This window comes from Triturus cristatus, chromosome 2_1, assembly GCF_964204655.1.
Source record: "Triturus cristatus chromosome 2_1, aTriCri1.1, whole genome shotgun sequence".
Taxonomy (NCBI): Eukaryota; Metazoa; Chordata; class Amphibia; order Caudata; family Salamandridae; genus Triturus; species Triturus cristatus.
This window is the reverse complement of record NC_140581.1, coordinates 927,868,551-927,891,630: the sequence shown is the minus strand read 5'-3', so window position 1 is coordinate 927,891,630 and position 23,080 is coordinate 927,868,551. Positions and strand designations below refer to the sequence as shown.

Here is a 23,080-nt window from a genome sequence, read left to right as displayed (position 1 = left end):
CAATAAAGTATTTAAACACACAATGCAAGAGAACTACACATTACAGAAGGTAGATCTAATAAACTGAACCATACATTGATCAATGTCAAAATCCATTAAATGAAGAGGAGGATGTATAGGACCTCAATGATCATTAAAGGTTAATTCCACAGTACATATAGCTAGGCTTGTAACGTGCATGTAGCCAGGTAGTTATACTAACAAAAGTTGCATTCAGATCAATATTTCATGGACAGACTAGCGTTCAGACATTTCACCACATTCAAACGTCACTTGTGCTGAATAAGGCTTGCAAGAGCAAACAGACCGTAAAGCATTATCGCCCATAGATATGCGGATATCTGCATCCTTTCAGTTAAAGACCTGAAGAGAAAGATTCAGGGACCTCATACTTTTATGCAAATACTTTGAAACTTCACAATTATTTTTCCTAAGAATATCACATTATAAATGTGATAAGTGCCACATTTTAGGAGTAAAAGACACCCTTTTCTGAGATCAGCTCCTAAAGTAGTACTCGTGAGTAAAACAAAGGGCCTTTACTGCCCTTTTTCGCTTTGAGGCAATTTTACCACTCAAGACCTCTTCAAACTTCAAATCAGGATCTCCGAAACAGAGAAGACCAGCAGAGGCAGTACTTTTTATTCCTAGGTTTATGTGCAAATATGTGCGGACTCCACGGAGCTCATCAGCTCTTAAAACGGTCACCAGGAGCGACCCACATCCAGTTGCTTCACTGAAATTGAACTCAAACTTGGTGTTCAAAATGAATTTAGACACGATCTCCAAAAGCGTGGTGTAATTCATAAGCTGTGCATATTAAATCCTGATAAAAAGCCATTTTGTTGCATAGGGGTAACCCAGAACTGAGCCGGTTATGATGTAACGTGGCACAATGGGCCCTCCCGCATGTAGGTTGCTGGCACTGGTCAGATTGCCATGGTCACCTGCAAATTGAGGAATGAAACAGACGCAGAAGATTCCATGTGCCAATCTAGCTGGTTTAAAAAAAAATAAAAAAAAATTATATATATATATATATATATATATATATATATATATATATATATATATATATATATATATGTATGAGGTTGTGTATGCTCCCTACCCCGCGTTTGATTGGGCAGGAGCAGTAATGAAATGGCAAACAGCGATGCATTCCACAGAGGGATGGATGGAGATGAATCAATGAGATTGTCATTTTGCCCTTTATGTTCAATGTTTTGCCCACCTACAGTCGCGAATCCTGTGCTGGCAAACAGTGGTACAGTCAAACTGATTCCACACCGTGCAGCACCATCAGGCAATAATTATCTGGCGCAAAACATTAAGAAACCTAAATTTAGCCTAATCCAGTTGGGTAGGAGATACGAATGAACAGGTGTTTTCTTTACTATACTCAGGAGCAGTGCAACAGAATGTCCTCTGATGCAAGACTGCAACTACCTCTTGCGCTCTTCAACCCGAATATTAACCTGGGGCTCACACAGTCAGTCCGACGATCACAAGGTGTATACAGCACATTACAAATATTAAAAAAAAAAAAAATTAAAAAAAACTACCTAGGGTTGCGGAGTACTGAATTCCCGGAGCCTGGGATGTTTCCTAGAAAGTGCACCACACTATGCTTAAGGCGGTAGATCTTCACTACAAATTAAAAAAAAAAAAAAAAAAATCACTTACGGGAAATCTATTTTAGGGCTGCAGTCTGGAATGGCCCGGACTGAACTAAGTCACCGATTTGAGGCTTCTAAATTAATTTCCTCTCCCATTCATGCCCCAAAGCCTGTGTTCATTCCATATTGACTTGACAGTTTCTGAATAGCACAGAAAGAGGGGATTAAGGCACCACCTACGGAGCCTTCATTTTTCAGAAATTAATTTAAGCGAGTGAACCTTTATCTGGGAGGTGGATCTCTGGAGGAAGAGGTTGGGATGGGCAGGGAGCATAAAATATAGCAGAGCATAAGTAGTGTTTTGATGGATATGTGGTGTGTGCTATGTAATTGGCTGTCGCACATACATGAACAGTCTTTCCTGTCAGCAATAGGCAAAGAAACCATCACGCTTGAGAAACTGCATAATATGCAAACTTCAGCAATAACAGATGGGGCATCTCCATGCAAATACATCAGTGCCTTTCCCTGTAGGCTAAGAACACCGAAACATCATTACAGAGGCAGTGGTTTAAGACTGAACACCTTTCTAAAGTGGAGCAGTGGTTTGCTCGCCTACCTTGAGGTGGTGTGCGTGAACAGTGGGCTGTCTCCCAGCGGTCAACGGCAACCCTGGATTTCCTGTTACCCCTTGTGAGGAGGGGCATAAAGGCTTTGCTCCCCAGGGATTGACTGGAGCCATGATCCCCCTACTCTCTGTCAAATGGAGTTATTTCAATCATTTTGGTCTTCAGGAGCAAGTGGCATGGGAGGCGGCAGAATGCGCACCATGGTTGGTTTTCCCACGTCCCCCATCAAAGAAAGGCTATTTTAGGTTTATGAAATGCTTTATAAATCTACTGTTTCTACTCAATGGGGAGTGACTCTTCTGCATTGTGGGGCATATAAATTCATCCAGAATCCAACCAAATATTCAAGAAAAGAGAGCAGAGACTAGAAAAATAAACTACACTGGATACAGCGTGTAGAAAGTCTGCCTTTCTGAGTGATCATTCCATATTTTATGCCTTTTGCCAGACACCATATTTTTCTGATTTTAGAACTCTGTACACTTCACCCCTGCGAACCACTAATAAAATGCTGGTGCTCCCCCTTTAAACAGAGTCAAATTGGCATACTCCCTAATATTATATATATATTTTTTTAATTAAACTTACCTCTAAGCCCCTATAATATGGCCCAAAGGCATACCAAGGGCCTGGAAATAAATGCCACCAGTGGAGTGCAGCACCTATTGCACCATGCACTAAAGCAGGGAACCAAATATAAGGTTTCAGGCCTACCCTGTGAAGCCTGACTGTAGCAGGGTAAAGAAAAAAAAAAAAACTCTATTCAACCTGTCAAAACCGGTCAGAACCTCCCTTCCAAATATTAGAAAGTCACACATATTTAGGCCTTGTTCCTCACAAGGCACAGCGAATAGTATTTCAAAGTAGGATATTTAGCAATTTAATGTTAACTGGTCCTTGAATTGACAAGCACCCAAAAACGATTTTCACTAAGGCAGGTCTAGCTGTACTATGTAGAAAGCCAGAGTACAGATTAAAGAAACAAACAATTTCTATAAGCTATTAAAAATCAAATTCACTGGTAAAGGCAGATTTCCAATAAATATTAAAGAAAAGTAACATTTAGAAAGTCACCCTTTCTCTTCCTGAAGCTCCTGGAGGCAAATTTGCATTTGCTCTCCTACTTTTGCCAGTCAGTAATTAGCATTTGAATTGGTGAGGATCAGGTGCAATGTGCCTCCCAGGAGCGAACATTATGCTGACTGAAATGGGCAGAGAGGACTCCTTTGAACATGACTGAATATTCAGTGTGGGGCTGAGAGCATAGTTTGACATTATATTGTCAAATCCTGTTTGAATGTCAAATCCTGCTTAAACCGCCTGCTGGGTTTACTTATAACACTGGGGGTGCACTTGAAAGAAAGGGAAACAGGATGCCCAACAATTGTGTATCAACTGTTCGGTTGCTGAAAACCCTCCTTTTGTTCAACCAGACCTCTGTTTCTGGGCTTTTACAGAACACCGAGGGCACAATTGAAAGGAAGAAAAACTGGATGCCAAAATAATTGTTGTGGACACACTGTCTGGTTGTTGGAAAACCTACTTGTGTTCTACCAGAGTTCTGGCTCAGAGTTTGTGGGTACAGTGACTCCCCCACCTGGAGTTTAGCGTTAGATGTGGGAGGACACTAGGATTACCACTGTATACTCCAGACACACACACCACAACCCTTGAAGCCAAAGTTTAGTGTTGCCAAAGGTTTTTGACACCTGGAAAATGCCCAAAGTGGGTAGTGTTGGCCCCAGAAGCTTTTACCCCATTGGTTAGGTCTTGCCAGGAGCAATTCCTACCCACTAGCTTATACCACACATCCAGGTGGAATCGCCAGGGACCCACTTCAGAGCATTCCTGTGCGTGAGAAAGAACATAAGAGAATTGGACCAGCCGTCTGGGACCGCAGATAAGCCCAGAAAATTGAAACTTCTCCCTCTTGTACCCAGGAGAAAGTAGACTCCAAGGGTTACAAGGCTGACCTGTTAAAGCTACAAAATGCCTTTTTCTGCAACTGCACTGCTGACAACACTGACAACTGGGCATGCTGTTGGCCTCTGCTTTGACAATGTGCAAGTTTGAGTGCCTCCTCAAAAGTCCTGGGGCTTTAGAAGCATAATCCTGTGGTGGATAGGACTAACGTCAGAATGCAGAATCTTTGAACAGTATGAATTTGGTTGGTGTACTTGACCCACACTACACCGCAATCTGTTTCAAATTGCACCTCCTTTTCCAGTCTGCCACAACCATTGACTATCTTTGGCACTTTGTGCTTCTTGGCGCTAATAATATTCATTTTTTTATTGTTTTGCATTTCAAACTTTTTTGCTGTTTTAGTGCTGCATAAATACTTTACACACTGCCTATAAATGAAGCCGGTCTGCTCTGTGCCAGTGCTACCGGGGGATTCAGCTCAGGTTAATTTAGTGACTTTAACGGCTCATCCTGACATGGGTTGTAATTATTTCTTGACCTGGGTAGTCACTCACCCTAGTTAATAATTTAATTTTATACAAGTAGGAAATAACCTCTTATTTTTCCGGTATATGACCGTGCTTTGTGATTTACCCAATCAAAGCATATCTCGAGTGGAGCTTGAGTCTCACCCTTTTCCAAGGTCTCCAAAATCATAAGTTATTGCTGGACGCATAACATGCGTTCCTTCATTCTGCGATACAATCAAGAGTGCTTCCATGTAGCAACATTGCTAATTTCCCTACAATACTTTCAAACACTTTATTGAGTAGTGAATAAGCATGAACATTAAATAGCTTAAGAAGGTACAACTAGAACGATAGAGCAAGTTATTGAGGAGTGGTAGGCCAAGCGTGTTTAAAGTCTCTCTGGAATTCTGAAGTGATAAAATCATACGATCAATATATCTTAATAAGGTTGGGGTATTTAATTCTGAAAGGGACGCGTCACTCCACAGCACCTCCATCACCCCACTAAAAAGCTATGCCGATCACTGTTGTCCTATTACATACACCAAATACCAAGAACTTGAATTATAATAATTTATTTTCATATAATACTCACAATTGTAATATTTACATTGCATAGACTTGCAAACAAAGACGGTTTCCATTTTGTGGACTAATTAAAGATGAGAGGCTGAGTCAGACGTAATAAAATTTACAGCAACACTTACTGTGTTAAGTTAACTCACATGTTTCCTGTACTAGCCCAAAAGGCTAGCATCATGGTTGGAACCGGTCATGTTTTACTATATATCCTATCCCTGAACTCCAGTTGTCATTTTCCCCGCCATCAACCCCAGTCTCGGTAAACTTTAGATAAAAGATAAAAGGTCAAGAGCAGGTTGCACTAATCATAAACTTGGCTGGTTTTCTGAAGGTGGAAAATCTGCCAGGCCTAGATCTTTGGGAACAGTCTTCAGCCTGAAATAATTACAAACATAGTAGACTGCCACACTTATTATGTTTATTTTGGGAACAGTTAAAAAGTTATCAATCTAAAACTGGAGCAGACCCATTTCTAAACTCTTAGATTTAGGACTATCTTTGGGATTCAGACCTCACGCCACATTGTCAAGGGCAGGGAAAGAGGCCAAGCCGGTGAGACAGAGATGGTCACATTTAAAGTAAATAAATTCACAGTACCCAGCTAATTTTTGCAAAGTACACGATCATCATAGCCAAGCTTTACGCAAGATTGTGGAAATAAACATGCTACAATAAACACCTTGAGTTCAGTATATCCACTTAAATTCAGTCAGACACAATGAGCAGGAGACATCACTGTACATGGAGGTGTTGTCAGAGCACCCACGTATATTTTGTTAGTCACAGAAACATGGAGGAGAGTCAATGAACCTCACATAAGTAACGTTAGGAAAAGTGACAAGTGGTGGGAGAGCCAAATCCAAGGAGGGCCATTTGGGTGTTTTTGGTGGTGTGCAGCAAATTGGTCCTGTGTGAGAAGCGATACACAAATGGAGAAGCAAATAAAGAAAAGAAATTGCACTTCAACAACAGACAAACCACAAGTTCAGCAAGTCGGATAAGAGACCGCATTCAATGGCACCAATGATATTGGCCTGACAATACATCCGATTCATGCCCTTTCAGGCAAGAAGAAATGCTTTGACAGAGGAGAACTCAACTGTTGCAGAGTGCCTGAATTCTAAAGACAAATCAACCGAGTAGCAAGAATTACCACTAGATTAGTGAAGAATCAACTGAAGCAGCAGCAGAAAGACAGATTGTACACATCCATGAGTCAAAAGAGGCTAGTGTAGAAAAAAATATAATTGCAAACTTTCACAATCAACAACAAAAGGGCAACAGGCAGTGCACACGCTGGCAGTCCTAGCCATTGGATGACTACACAGGAGAAAAAGCGGCAGAGAATTTGTTATTGGGGAATGAAGACACCACACTTGAGGATGATAATGGGGAAAATTGGCAGCTGAGGATCTGAATCCTTATTAGCATTATCAATGGCAAAAACCCCCCAAAATATTGGATTACTTTTCTCAAACACAAGCATATTCATGGTGTGGTTGGAAATTCATGGTTAGTCACACTTTAAAAAAACGAAAATATATTTTGTGTAATTCCCCAATTGCTTCGTTTTGTGTATTTCATATAATTTTTGTTCTTCTCCAAGTTCCTTTTGACGCAACTTTCACCAGCGCAAGATGGGTTAAAGCATAAATGGTCTTGCAGGAACCATGAAACGGATCGGTCCATGGCGATGACACATTTTCTGCTCCAGCACGCCTTGTATAAGAATCTTACAATTTTTCTAAGCGACTTATGTCTTCACGTATAATTTTCAGGCACACGACCAGCATAATGTATTTCAAATAATCCGAGTAACTTTCACAAGGATTTTGCGAGGAAAAATAAATAATTAAAAAACAAACGTAATTCTTTGCTCCCCTAGTACGGAAGCTTAAAGCTTTCACTAACAGTTTCTTGGAAGTCACAGATATACAATGTGTACTAGCACAAACAAAGGAGTTGCAACAAGCGTAATCAATCACCAACAATGCAATGGTATATCAACTGCCCCTTGTAAGACAACAGCATACAGTCTGAGGGTGGCACTGTTAAGCACAGGGCTATGAGAGGGGACAGATAGGTTAGAGGAAAAATGCTCAGTACAGGAAGCAACCTTTCAAAGATCGACAGTCCTCATAGCTACTGTGTGTACGCTTATCACCTCAGATAAGAAAAACAATATAGCCATCTGTGGACTTTACAGCAAATGAACAAGATACTGTGCCACCACGGCCTTGTGCATCCATCCAAAGTAAAAACACAAACCACCCCGGCAAACATACTTAGATGCTGGCTGTATTGCCATGTTAATGGCCAGTCGTTTAAGAGGCATGTCAAATCTGCAATGTAACGCACAAGCTTTACAACATCAACGAGAATCATCAAATGCTGAACAAAACACCTTTTATGAGCGGGTATATACTGGTGAAAGAGTAGGAAGATGTCTGGAACTATAACCCTAAAGGTGCACTCCAACAGCGCTTTAGTAGCATACTCAATAGAAATATCCATTTTATCATGAGAGGCATTTTGTTGCCATTCCGTTTTATACCTGGGGGGGGGAGAACAGGGATTGGGGCATTGGCTCTGCCCACCAGTTTACCACAAGCCTTGCCACCTACAGGAAAAAGCCATGGCGACTGATTTTGTGAACAATTCATCAAGGTAGGCATATTGGTAAATTCACAGACTGAAAACAAAGGGACTTTAATTTCAGAATATTAACTGTGATTTTTACATGAGGAGACAGTGGCAGTCTGTTTACCAGTATGCCATCAACTTCGGTTTAAATTTTCCTATACCAATTTCTGCAGTTAGTGTGGGCCCAGCTACCCACACAGACCGCCTCTTGCTGTGGTACAGTACCAGACTATGAAGTCCTTAACATCGTTCTATCAAAATAGCGTTGCAAAAATAATGACAGCTGAAATATCCACATGGTAGGTATAGTGTAGTATTCTTACATGATGTCCTATACCCTATGTTTCTCTGCTCTAGCTGCTCAGCCTGCGTGTGTGTCTTCTGTATGGAATGTTGGTGAGTGGACCTGGAGTAGAATGCCTGGGTGACGAGTGACAGTTGGTGAGAGGGGCTGAGCAGCTAGCAGGCTGCTCCTGGTGGGGCTGTTCTACAGAACTATATATACCCGTTAATGATGACCTACCTATTGTTAAGGACTTACTGATACTACTGGTGAATAAACCTGCGTGGGTTACAAGTTACAGCGTGTCATTATGAGAGAGTGAGTGAGAGTGAAAGAGGAATGAATATATAATAAAAAATTCAAGCTACGGACAAATAGACTTAATGATACTAAACCTGTACATACACACTTTCCTTTTTAAATATTTTGGGCATCAATATTTTTGCTACAATGTTATGGTCGGACAGTATTAAAAAAAAAAATATTTGGACATACAATTTCTTCCTCTCCGCTGTAAACAGACAAAAGTTAGAAACAAGGACTTAAATTCTGTGGCCATCAGATTAAGGTAATGAGTAATCCAAATAGTTTCAATGACACTAGTGGCAACAAATTTCAAAGCTTATGGTTAAGGTGGGTCCAAGTCACACACACCTTTTTCTGCGCATGTAGTCGGGTGCTACTTTAGGGCTTAGGTGTATCTTACTCGCAAAAGTATAAAAGTAGGACACGCTTATGTCTTATACCTGGGAATTTACAAGAGAGTAACAACCAAGCCTGGAGTAAGACACTGCTGCTCACAGAAAAGGCTTTGTAACTCAAGCCTCAAAATTCAGGAGAAATTAACAACTAAAACAGAAGCAAAACAACTACTGACAGAAAAGCTCTTTAAGTCAATCCTAAAATGATCAGACTAGATGCAGGTATCTCCAATGAGTAGCTCATGAGCTACATGTAGCTCTCCGTCCACCCATAAGTAGATCTCTTGAGTGCAGCCCAGCCTACTAAATTAGATGCTTTAACTGGATTGAGTTAATATATATATATATATATATATATATATATATATATATATGTATCCAAATTGAGTATTTGAGAAGAAAATGTGTGTATATTTTAAAAACTCATTAGCTAATGTTTCGAGAAAAATGGCTCAATTTTCAAAACATATTTAAAGCTGGTAATTGTGTAATGAATCATGTGGCCCTGGGCAGACAATGCCAACATCAAAACCTTGGTGCCAAGGGCATTGCAGCTATTACTGCTGTGTATTACCCTCGTTGAGGCATTTGAAACTGGTAAAGCCTTTTCTACATTTACTGCTGGCAATCCTGTATGATGTGATCACCACTAGTAATCTTGCATATGGTGGTCACTAATATAATCTCGTCTCTGTGGTAACTATCACAGCACTATAATATTAGTAGCTCGGGATGATTTCCATTGAACATAAGTATCTCATGGTACAGAAAAGGTTGGAAACCCGTGACTAGAGGCAGATTAGTAAGGGTGCAGTCCAATAAAGGCTCAAAACGATACAAACAACTCCGCTTCAAGGATCAATGAATCCGAATTGCCCAGGTTCAAGCTCATGTTACTAAAAAAATGTTTTTTTAAATTCTTGATCACAGATGGTACGGTTCACGCCCTTTGCCACCTACTCATGAACCTCTGAAAATATTGTTTTTTTTTAATACCTTTATTCAAGTAGAAAGGACAGACAACTTACACACAAGAGCATACACACTTTCCAGAGAGAAGAAGAATTGAATATCCAGTCATCTCTCCCCACACCCACAAGTCCACCGAATAAACCCAAATATTGCACATCTCAGTTTGCCAACCAAGAATGCAAAAAGTGCCCCGGCCAAATGACCAGTCAAAGCTGAGCAATATGCAATCCATGTGAAACAGCACTGGCACCACTGCTCTATGCCTATTTTGACTTTAGAAACATTTTAGTTCCACAACTCCAAAATGGGCCAACGTATTCAAATAAAGGTAAGTCTGCTGTGGGTTGCGTCATTCTTGTAAATTAATTCCTTGAAACAGCAATACCACACATTGGTTGTATGGAGTTTTCTAGTATAACACTACAAAAAAAAATTAATAAATGCTGCGCCCAGGTCACAGCAAACAAAACATTCTTTTTACAGGGATTTGTGACAATCTAGAATAAGGGTGGCCGGACACCAGCATAAAGCAAAACAGAAGTACAAGAGTGGCAATGTGAGTGACCCGAATGCACTCAAGATATATGGCATGGACCTTGGTCTGGGTCAGTACAGATATACTGATCATAGAACCAGAGAGTGATGAGAGGTAGTTTGAGTTAACAGGGCTGAAAAGTTGGGTCTTTCAGGAGTACCCAGGAAGGCAGAAATATGCTCATTGAAGACTGTGTGCAAGCATTCAAGTGCAAAAAGGGAGAAGTTCCTAAGGCAGGAGGAATGTACTGTGGTTTTGCAGTGGTAAGACCATTTTGGATTTGAGAGCGGAAGGATGATTTGGTTGATCCACGTCCCTAATTTGTAAAAGAAAACATGCAGGGGCACAAAGCACTGCCAAATACCTGGGTAGTCAAATAAGGCTGCAAAGTCTTGATTCCAATTCATGTCTTTCTTCCACCACTCTACGTTTCCTATTTTAGTTAATTTTTGAAGGTTCTTTTTCATTTCAGCCATCTCTGTCGCGGTTTTCCTATCTTTAGCCTCCCCACTCTTTTCTGCCTTTCTTTCTCTTGCTCTTAAAGTCAGGTAATGAAAAAGAAGTCCTGTTCGAGTGCTGTGTCAGACTTCGAGATTGAATGAGTCCCTACATTTTGTAAGCTTTGGAGGGTTGGTGATGGTGTGTGGGGGGGTGCTATATCTGCGTCCGCCCGCTGTCCGTGCCCATGTAGATTCTCCTCCTGCTCTTCACTACCCCTATTGGCGGTTTCAAGCTTTAGCCCCGTCTCCTTCTCCCCACTGTGTCGCAGTGGGATAAAAGAGTATCTCTCACATTGTGAAATTCCGCTTCTTTTTCAGCCGGGGTTTATTTTTGTGTAAGATTTATAAGTATATGTTGCATTTTTTGTTGTATTCCTCATGTTGTGCATTTGCTTCCTTGCTCATTCTGTAGTCTGTTGGCTGATGTACTAAGCACGTTGTCGCACTGCGATGCCCATGCTCTTTAGAAATGCCTTGCTTTTGAACAAAAGCTTCTAATAAAAACATGTTTAAAAAAAAAAAAAAAAGAAAAATAAGTCCCAGTCCCCACAAATGGGTGCGGATGCCTACCACCTGCAGAAAGTAAGCAAAGGTTGTACTACAGGGCATTTTTACTGTCCTGTACTGTTAGCGGCTGCTATAGAAGTAATTAACCCTGTGATCAACAGTTTTCAATCTTTCTTCATCTTCCGGTATCATGCCAGCTCCCTGGAACTTGCCAAAGTGACCCCTCTTAAGATCCCAACATATTTAGCAAATATAGGCCCGTTTCGCTGTTGCCAGCATTTGCCAAAATTCTGGAGAAACTAGTGAATATTCATCTTTCAGACTATCTGGAGCAGGGTAAATTGTTGCACCCTAGCCAATCAAGGATTCGCCCCATCATAGTACGGAGACTACGCTATTCGAAATTTCTGACCACATTAAATGGTCTCTGGGTCAGGGTAAGTTGTGTCACTTATTCTTCTCAATCTGCGGCGTTTGATACCGCCCCCCACACGATGCTCTTACACCATCTTACCAACATGGGAGTGGGAGGCTTTGCGTGGGATTGGCTGAAGTAAGTTCCAGGATTTCAGGTGGGCAGTCAGTGTGGGTGCCTTTTACTTCCTAAGTCAAAGGCAGTGAAGCAGGGTGTTCCCACATTGCTCCCATCTGAGCCGCAACCTTTTTAATGTTTTTATGTCACCTTTGGCCTCATTAGTTCATTTTTTTGCTTGTAAAATTATTTCCCACACAGATGACACCCAACTGCTTTACACTTTTGAGGGACCTCCCCCTCGGCTGAATTACTTTCAAGGACTGCATGCTTGTAGCCTGAGAGTGGAGGCAGAGCTGCCATCTAAGCTGCAACATGGATAGAAATGAAATTTGTCTTTTTGGTTCTCATTTGACAAACTGCATTGAGTTCTGCATCTGCTGCTTTGTTGGAAGCGAACAAGGAAGGGAGGCAAAGCATTTTCATTCTTAGTAGCAAGGCATGGAATCAGCTTCCGATGGGCCTTCTGACGCTTCCCTCGGAGGATGGCTTCCAAAGGAAACTTGAAACTTAACTCTTTTCTTCCAAGGTTTAAGGTATTCTGTGTGTGTGTGTGTGTGCATACCTTTTTGCTCTTGGGCAAGGACACTGAGTAGCCATACTCTTTACAAATTAACCTCATTCATTCAGGGTAAGACATTTATATATGAACCACCATTCATAGAGAAAAGGAAGAAACCAGCTAAAAAATAAACTCCTAGCAAATTTACTCCTGTGAGCTGAACTCTGACAGGGAACGAAAGCCACATAAATAAATCATAAATTTTCTTGGGGATTTGGGTGCTAGGGCCTTAAAAATGTATTAACACAGAGCTTCAGAAGTGGATGTCCATTTAAAAGAATGTTGACATGTCGGCCTCCCAGAAGTTAAACAGGAGATTATTTACATGAGAAAAAAAAAAAATTGTACTCCGAAATTGTTTAAAGAAACTGATGGGAAGATTTCTACTTTTAAATTGCTTCATGAAAAAATGTTGCCTGTAGGCAAGACACGCAGTTTTCTTGGAATTTACAGCTTTATAAGTAAATCTGGACATCATTCAGCAATATTCTCACACCAGGCATAGATGCCCCAGCAATCCTCAAAAAAAAGTGAAGCTGGCAGAATCAGGTGAAGTTACAACAAAAATGAGCATACAAGTCAAAGAAATGTCTATTGTCTGGGATGTGGGCTAGCCTTCAATGAAAGCGAGTAGGCACCCATTAATCTGGCTAAAACGTGGTCTGTGGAGTCAGCCATCTTGGTGTCTCCAGAGGTAGTGTTAAGGTTAAGTGAGGTAAAACTGGAACAAGTATTTGCAATGCAATTGGTCTCACCTTTGGGGACTAAGTATGTAGCCATGCAGCAAACTGTCGCACTTTCAGTTGAAGTGTAAGCTGCAACCCAGTGCTAGAATACACTACTATTGTCTGTGAGAATGGCTGAAGCATTTCGGGCATGTTTGAGTCGTATGTGGAGTGCGTAATTTGTACTTTGTCACTTAATATAGCATGAACATAACCAGCCGGAATGAAAGCGGCGCTTTACATGAAAAGCACATTTTCTACATGAAAGCATACTTTTTTTGTTTTGGTGGCATGGGGAGGTCAAATAAATCCCAGTGTCGGGTCAACTTCCTGTGATCGCAGCACCAGCGCTTTAGCTGAAACTGTATACAGTGCTGCGATTTTAACCAAAGTGCATAAAGATTAAAAAAAATATGTGCGGCGATTTTAACAAAACGTAAATAAATATAAAAAAAATATTTGCAGTGCGCATGGCATGCTGAATGTTAGCAAAGCCTGTCATCATGCCTGCAGGAACAGAAACTCAAAGAAAATAGTGCTAATAAGACTAAATAAGATGTACTGTTTAACAACTGAAGTAAAAGGGGCCAGTCAGTAGGCATGGGAGGTTACAAAAGACGACAAGGCAGTACTAAGGAGGGACTATCAAGCCTATTCACCAATCAGAAGCCTGCCTTTACGAAGGACAAAGACAGAAGCCAATGACAATTATGGGCGGAGAGTGAGCGGGGCTTCGCTGCCATACTCCGCTGCAGCAGCTCGCCAGCGCAGCGCATGCACGCCGACTCAGGCTCGACCTAAAATAGGACTCTGTGAAATAGCATGGACAGTTTGACTTCACTCGAATACATAAAATAAATAATAAACTTATAACCCGAAATTTCATCTCATTTATTTCACTGAAAATGAATTACATAGCTAACATTTCCTTAAATCAATCCACTGCACATATTTACTTTGAATGAGACGATAAGGTATGGTGGGATAAGAGGATGGTTAGGTTTAAAGTCCAGGTGTTTTTTTTTTTTTTTCCACCATTACGTTCAGGTTTGCGGTATTAGGCATTTCTGGGGTGAGGGAATGGGTAAAGGCTTGCGCTAAGCTTAAAAGTATATTTAACTTTGCAAGTACTTTTCTAATGTATATTTTAGAGCAAACAAAACATTTACTTGATAAAAAGGTGAAAGTTTCAAGGAAAATGTATACAATATGAAAATACTGAGCTTTCTTAAATTTGTATTTTTTATGAAATAGCAATTTCCCCTTTAATGCAATATATTGCCAAATTTGACATTTGAAATGAAAAACCTGGAAAGTGCCTACTGAACTGCTCTTCCAGCCCTTGTATTCTCCCATCTGTATGGCGGCAATGCATGGATCCAAAAACCTCCCAGTCCCCACACTGGCACCCTTCAAGGATTTCCTACATGCCAGCGCATGTCTCATTCAGTGTCTGAAGAAATATGCCCACATCATCACCATCCCAATTGAATTCCTTTGGCTCCCCATTGCCGGGCTGCACCATTTTCAAACCCAATTGCATCATTTACAAAACTATCACGACTATCACCCCTGCATGTCTTGAAAACCAGCTCACCATCTCTGAAGATTCTTGGCACACTCCCAACCAGTACATCAGACTGCAAGCTAGGTGTAAAAAGAAAAACAAGGCAGCAGGACTTTTCCATCTATGCACCGAGGATCTGGAACATCATCCCTGTATCCATCAGGATCTCCCAATGTTGCTCCAATACTGGAAAGCGTTGAATACTCACCTCTGAAAAAAGCACTGCATCACAATGCATTAACCATCCACAACCCGGCTTTCTCTTTTAACGCTTGTTGACTTTCTGCTGGTCTTCGACCCTGTACAGAACTTTGCTGCCTATTGCCAAGGATTGGGCTAGAGAAGCTCCAGATACATATATAGATTCCATTTCAACAGCAAGGTATGAAAGTTAAATGTCTGGTAGGATACTGATCTAAGTTTAAAAGAACACTGCAGTTAAAACTTTCTTTGCACTACAAGAGCTCAATACTAGGCCAACCAATGTCATGTAGAGATGGGTGACTTGTAAAACTCTGAGGTGGATTAGGTTGATAAAATATATGTTGTCTTTCCTATGCATCAGGTAAACAGACACCAGACAATCCAGAATGAGGCCACTAGGCTAATATTTGGCCTTTCTATACATGTCCAAGTTTCTCATCTTAGGCGATTTTGCACCAATTCCCTGTTAAAAAACACAGTTTAAGATTCTAGGCCGGAACTACAACAGTCTTACTTATCAAGTTCTTACCTTCCTTGTAGTTGGTTGTGCATCAATTCAGTACTTTTTGAAAAAGTTAGGAGCTATTGGATGAGCCTAAATTGGATAATTTCTAACAGAATTTATAGAACTTTTGAATGTCATTGGTAGTCTAACAAGAGATAATGTTTGCTCTAATAGCAACACCAGATAGGAGATCCACCTTAGTATGCTATCACACAAATTCCTGAAAACTATTTTTGGCCTTGTGGACATCCTCAGTTTAAAATAGTTGAGCACACTACTGAGGGGCGGAGAGTTGATAGAAGAGGATTCTCGAATTCTGCATTACCGATACAAGGATCACTGCCCATTTTTTTTTTTTTTTTTTTTAACAATACCCAATTCCGAGGGATGGGGTGTAGAGATGGTAATATTGTAAAAGTATGGTATTCTATGTGTTCAATGTACTGCCAGGTGCTAGCTAACTACTTAATAAACGAGTTAAAAAAAATACCCAATTCAAGAACAAAAAAAAGGGAAGAAAGAATAAACAGCAGGAGCAAATGAACAAAATCACATCCAAAAAAGTTAAAAAAGGTAGAAGAGGTTATCATAAACCCCAGAAATGTAATCACAAAACAAGTCCCAACTTCATTGACAATAAGAACATCTGAAATTAACCAATTATTTGTGCCCCAGAATCATACCACAACTGGAGTCATATTTGAATGGGAAGTATTGTTGATTTGGAATATGTTTGGAGGTTGATAACCATAACCAGTAAATTTCAAAAGGTGTAAGTATCTACATTGTAACTTAATCATAACCATATAAACAATCCCTACATAGGTTTACTGCAGGATCGCAATATGTGTTTCTACACCTATGCCGTCACAGAACCAGACACCCTCACAAAAGCTGTCCAGATAATCAAGGGTTAGAAATAATAGATTTTGTGGATAATTAACAGCACCGAATCTTATGAATACTAATTGCCTCTACAATTTCAATAAAGAAGACCTAACTATTTAAAAATAGGCAACATCAACATACTCCTAAAGTGACTAAGTTCAGGGTCTACTTTGACCAGCTCTTTTCAAACGAGAAGGATGTTCAATTAACACCAAACTGGGCCTATTACATCAGAACACCAGATAAGACCTTTCTGAAGGGAAAGAAAAAGGAGTGACTACTGGAACATTCATAGGATCCTGCATTAATTACTGGTTCTAGCTTTTTGTTCACACTCAAAGAGTTAAGCTCACAATCAAATAAATTGGCACATAACAATTCACAGTTGTGTGCTTTTAGTAAAACTGGTTAACTATGGGTCATCATTGAGTCATTTCTCCAACTGCGTTGTGGTTAGTGTAGACCTTAATTTTTCAAATCATCTCGACAGTGTTTCACTTTCTTTTAAGTTCAACAGAAGACAACAGCCTTAATAGGGTGAGCCAATTTTGAATGGAATTGGGGCGGACCAAAATTGCAAACCATCTGCAGACAAAATAGAAACCATGGCTAGAAAGGTGGCTAAGATTATCAAGAGACATCGTATTTTTCCAATAGTAAAAGGACTTCACTGACTCCCAACGTCCCCAAGGATAAAGTCCAAAATGATAGCTCTAATTCATTTGTTGTTTGGTACCAAGACTCCTGAGGAACCGCAAAGAAAAAGTGTTCTGGTACACCCCTGCATCTATTCCTCAGCTTCAAGAATTTGGGTGTCTATATAAATATTATGGACATTGGAATGGTTTGTGGAGCTTACCTGCAAGACATGCAAATAAGAAAAACATAGTTTTATATTTCCATCTGCTGAAAAGTTCTATTTAACATGACCACACTAAATAGGACTTCAACACACACTTCAGTGATTTGCCTAGGAAACAAGCAATAGACATTCTATCTTGGGGGGCAGTTACGGGAGGATACATTGAAAAGGCCAATGAGAAATGAATGAGCTAAAATTTTGAATTAGACCAGTTGGTAAGGTTGGCTGTTTGTGGTTGAGAGAAAAAACAAAAACAAAAAAAAAACAGATTCTCAAGTTTGTGTAAAGCATTCAAAAATCGGAGCGTGTCTAATAGAGGGAGGCTTTTTTGTAAAGTGATACAGTTAACACTGCTTCCTTGAAAGGCGGTGCCTGAATGCAGTGAACAGCTTTCTTGTGGCCTGTGCTTCTCTGGAGATATGATACAGGGCAGAGCTGACAGTTATCCAAATGCAGCGAAAAGGCACATCCTTACGGTATTCAGCGAGCACGATCAGACACTGGGTTAAGCATCTGCTACCAATAGGGGGGTGGGGGGGAAAAGAGTATTAATCAAGTTGTCCAGGATAGCAACATACGTTTGGACCTTCTTCTGAACTACTGACAAACCTTTGGTATTACGGAAGAGGCTTCAGATAGGTCTGCAATACACATCAGGCAGGTGCAAATTTAGCAAACCGGCAATGGGAACCGGGTTATTTCCTTAATAGTATAGCAAGCGACATGGACCAATGCAAATGAGTCAATGTCTTAGCCAGGGCACGAGTCGGGGGTACACGCAGGTGGACGATGTCAACCCACTTTTTTCACAGGGTGAACGCCGTTCACCCTGCCAAGAATTTGGGCCACACTGAATAATGTGCTGCACTTGTCCCGGTGTAATGTCCAATCACCGGGACACTTTCAGCAGCACCTGCACGTGGTCTGCTTTCCATCTGCAACAAGCAACAACGTGCAGGGTGGGACGGGCTTTCTTATTTGAGACTCCTGCTGGGCCCATAACAAAGGCCGAATCTGAGGGGTCATCAGGCCTCCTTTTGTTCAAGTCTCCTGGCTGGGAGCAGTCAGGAGCCTCACACCTGATGCAAATGAATCAGAGGTGAAACGAAGGCTCACACCTTGTTAGCACTTCACCCATACTTAAGAGAGGCAGCTTTTCACTTTGTTCATTCCCTGTTTAGGAGATATACATGCACTGAAATAATCAGATGTGTTGGTCTTTCCTTGTATTTACACAAAGCAAATTGCATTTATATAGAGCTTACTTCCCCCGAGGACATGTTTTAATAATTTAAGTACCACTATTTTTTCTTGTACAGCCCTACTCATTCCAATGCAGAGTGTCAGAGCGCTTTACATCAACACGTGCATATTACATGTACAATAAATTATACAAGATTGTAAATTAATGTACAGGATGTGTTACATAAAACTGGGGAATTGCAAGGTGTAGAAGTCACATATCTTCCACAGCTCACTGTGCTATTATCCTCGCAATGTGTTCAAACGCAAACATGATAGACCTGCTAAACATATATAGGTCAGGGTTTCAGATCTGATGCCCCTTCCTGTGATGCCACTTCCTGTAAAGTTGTGGCTTGTGATGCCACTTTCTATGATGTCAATTCCTGTGACGCCATGTGCGATGTCATGCGCCGTGATGTCACTTGCATAATGCCTAACTAGGTTAGTCCCCCCACTTCTTTTTTAGGTCTCGCCTAACCCAGCGCTGGTCTGGGGAGACTTATTGTGAGGGCTCAAAAAAGTGCTACCACTGTAGCATAGAGCTACAGTGCATGTGCGCCTCACTCGCGGCCGCACGGCCGCTTTGATGTTTGATCGCGATTGCGATCACTTTCGCGGCCGCTTTGATGTTCTCTGTGAGCCTTTTTTTCCTCCTGTTTATTACTTCTATGTAGTAATGGTGGCACCCGTGCGCCGTCATTACTACAGAGCAGTAATAAACAGACACAAGCATTGGCATAGCCAATAGGTCTCGCTTTTGGGACCTTATAAAGTATTTAGTTATGCAACTGTTGCATGGCTAAACACTTGTAAGGTCCCAAAAGCGAGACCTATTGGCTATGCCAAGCGGCCGTTAAAGTGATCGCAATCGCGATCAAACATCAAGGTGGCTGTGAAAGTGAAAGTAATCGCGGTAAAGCCTGGCGCGCGCGCGCCCGCACTGTAGCTCTAGGCTGGCAGCACTTTTTGGAGCCCTCTCAATAAGTCTCACCAGACCAGCGCATGCGCTGGGTAAGGCGAGACCTAAAAAGGACCTCAAGCAGTGGAATAACTGTGTGCCACACCATAAATTGAACACAGTTAGTACACTGGTGATGAGGGTCAGGGATCACCTGCAGGCCATTAACTAATTGCCATGGATTTTTTTTGTTTTGTATTCCGGCACAAAACCCTGGTCTGTAGCAGGTATGAACTAGGGCGTGTGCCCTTACAATGAAAAGTCCCAAGTGTAATCCTGTTTCTTTTCATTAAAACGAGTTTCACCATAGGTGGTAATTGCAGTGAAGTATGAAAGACAGCTAATTATATAGGCTCTGCTAGAACAAGCATTGACAAAATCAACAGGTCTGCTTTAATGTGCCTATGCAGGTCACATGAATTCACAAATGCTCTTTACATGAGATGCAATAAAGTATGCACTACTAGCTTTGCCAATGCTGGAAACAAAATAACTAGGAAGTACTTCTTTCTTCATAGAAAGAACATCAGATCGTAAATAGTGCCTCACGCATTTAAGTGGAAGCACTGGTAAAAGAAGGAGTGGACATACCGAACAGCCAATAGCCTGAGGCGAAAGAGGAATACTTCTCCAAGTGGAGCCAATGTCCACTTTAAGCATATTTTGAAGAAGAATTGGTAAAAATGTCTTCCAAACAGCAGTGTTGTCACGACATCCCTAACAAACATTGATAAAGCAAATATGTCTGGTATTGGCCGCCAACCCTTTGGCTTTGTCGATGCTTGTTTTTAAAAAACATTAATGTGATGAAGCTGCTCGAACCCCAATGATTTAAAAACCAAAAAAAAAAAAAAAAAAAAAAAGTCTAAAAGTCAAAATATTTGTTCTTGTCTCAAAAGAAAGATGACCACAGAAATTCTTGACACTTAAGGGAAATACATTGTGGGCAGATGGGCTCCTTTTGAAAGGGCAGGATGCCATCACTCACAGTGAAGTTAGCCTATAGCTGACGCTGCGCCATGCTGAATGCTGCAGTGGGCAGAAGAAAAACACGAACCACACAAAAACTGTCCTACGGATTAAGTGGAGTGACTGAAAGCCCCATATAACTAAGTATAGTATACATATGATTTTAGAAAAATCAGAAAAACCTTAGCTGATGCCAGACCTAAAAATGAAAAACACAAAAGATGCTATCGGGTTTTGTTACTCACTTTAACACAGACTCATCCGAACTACTTCCATCCAGTCTTTTCCCCCCCATTGTAAATAAACACTAACAGCCTCTTTCACAACATGAAAACAGCAGGCTGAGCACGGATTTAATATTTTATAAAACGTGGTTTAGTTCAATTTACGAGAAAATATATGTTCTGATATCCCAGAGGCGCTTAGGTCTGGGGAGAAAGTGAATGAGTTAGTGTAAACAGAATGCGCAAACGCACAGGCCCTGTTGATTAAATAAGTAAAACAGAAAGCCCGGCCCAAACAAAGAAAAGTAAATACAGGCAGATAGATACCAGCTTGGAAAGTTATACTGGAGGGCTCATTAGCAGATCATATAAACAGCCCTGGCACGTGCAGGGCCTATGCCCTGGGAAGGGAGAGCACCAGGAAAGAAAAGGAGAGAACCGCACAGGACCACCGTGAAAGGTGACACAGACCTGGTCAGACGGCGACACAAGAAACAAAATAAACACACACAGAGTGAAACACAGATAGACAAGAGCCAAACAAAAAGGAGAGGAAAAAGGCACCCAAGGGCTGGGAAACAAAGAAGGACTCATAATGAACTGGAAGGCATACGTAAGCCAAACGCACCTAAAAAGTTAGAGAGAGATGGAGAAGAGAATGTTCTAAGTTGGCCAATAGAAAGAAGGGCAGCAAAAGAAAGAAACTGGAGATCAAAGAAGGCATAGGAGAGAGGGCAGAGGCGAGCGGATCGAATAAAGAAGATATACATAGACACTTGTGCAGACTGCCTGCCTCCCCGCATCAATGCACCCAGACAGTGTGACAGCACCCTTGGGGTAAACTTGCTTCTGGTGTCCGCCGGACTGTGCAAAGCCATTTAATAAGTAAAATTAAATCAGAGCATCGGATTGAAAGAAAAGAAATAAACGCTCCGTGTGAAAGAACCCCCAGACGGCTAAGTCTACAATATCCTGGAAGGCAGCAAGCAGCTCTGCCGAGCCAGTGAGGCTCCGCGAAGGCGGGGATCGGGTTCCACTGTCGCCCCGGGGCAATTACAGGCACCTCTGAGCTGCCCTCCACGCCGTGACAAGGGCAGCCCTGCCCGACCGGTTCCAGCCACTGGAACAACGGATCCTTTCTGTGCAAAGTCCCCAGCCACTGCCCCTTCTGTGTCCGGCTTCACATTGTCAGCACGGAGTTAGAGGGCATAAAACAGAAAGAAAAAAAACAAAAGTGCCGTGGGGCAGGAGAAACCCGGCTTAGAGCAGAAGAAAAAAGACAGGGGGAAAAAAAAAGAACAGATTTACCCAGTGTATTACAGAGGGTGAGGCAAAAGAAAGAAGAAAGGAACGAACGAACGAACGAAATTTCCATGGAGTGCCATGGAGAAGAGGAGAGGGAGAGAGAAAATAAAACGATTTGCCTTGGAGAAGGAGGTTAAGGAAAACAAACAGAAGAACGGTCATGCAGTCGGAAGAGAAATAATTCGGTGTTTCCAGAGAGTTGCTTGGATCAACGAGACACCCGAGAAGTAACAGACCAGCGCCTCGAAGCCCGCCGTCACTTACCGAGCAGCAGCAGCTTGAGCTCGCGGCGGGCGTTCTGCTTGTCCTTCTTGATCCGCCGTTCGATCTCCGTGTTGATCCTGTGCTGCTCCTTCTCCTCCGCCGAAAGGCAGCAGCCCGCCATCCTGCCCGTCTACAGCAACAAGTGTGCCAACGCGGGCCAACCAACACCTGGCTCCTTCCCCCTCCTCCGACCAAAAACAGCTACTGCACACTTAAAACCAAATCCCGCAGTCCCTTCCCCGAAAACAGTTGCGCCTGCAGAACGGCCTTGAGTCCGGCTGGGATCTCCGCCGCGCTCACAGGAGCGCGTGCTCTCCAAACCTCCTCCCGGTCCAGCCCAGAAAGTCAAAGCAAACCCTTGGTAAGGTCCGAAGAGAGAGAGAGAGGCGCTGTGCTTCACAGTGCGCTGCGGCGGAGGTGGGCTCGCGGCGCAGGTCTGTGGGGCTGCTCCTCCTGCAGGAAGTTCGAGGTACGGGTCGGAGGCCGGGCCGCTCTCACAGGTTCCTCAGGAGTGTGAGGGGGCGTAGAGGCGAGGAGTGGAGCGGGAATGGGCGGTCCCGCCTGCAGTCCGGTTCACCGAACTGTCATGGGAAACGTTTTGCTTTCTTGTAGGAGCGGGAGGAGGAGGGTGAACTGGGGGGCGGGACCGGCCGCCTCTCCTTATACGTTCTCCGGCGGCCACGGGTGAGGTGTGCGCGGCCCTCACCTGCGCCGACAGCCAGTTAGGACTGAGTTGCAGAATCACTGTTAGAAGGGCGCACCTGTGCTGCGGTCCTTTCATACTGGCCTGCTTTGTCAGGCTGAACATCTAAGTTAAAACGGACAAATGTTGTTCGTTATTGCTAACATTGTTATTTTCACAGC

The 23,080-nt window shown here is 42.1% G+C and overlaps 1 protein-coding gene across 2 annotated transcripts in view; it reads right to left on the bottom strand.

The window, feature by feature from the left end:
• LOC146866107 (guanine nucleotide-binding protein subunit alpha-14) overlaps positions 1-22,799 on the bottom strand; it is a 452,892-nt gene extending 430,093 nt beyond the window's left edge. The window contains exon 1 of one of the 2 annotated variants that reach the window (XM_085633345.1): positions 22,217-22,799. In XM_085633345.1, coding sequence (XP_085489471.1) covers positions 22,217-22,337 — 121 coding nt within the window. In that variant the 5' untranslated portion in view covers positions 22,338-22,799. The remainder of the gene's footprint in view (positions 1-22,216) is intronic. The other variant, XM_085633354.1, reaches the window with a different exon arrangement.
• Between the last annotated feature and the right edge of the window lie 281 nt (positions 22,800-23,080).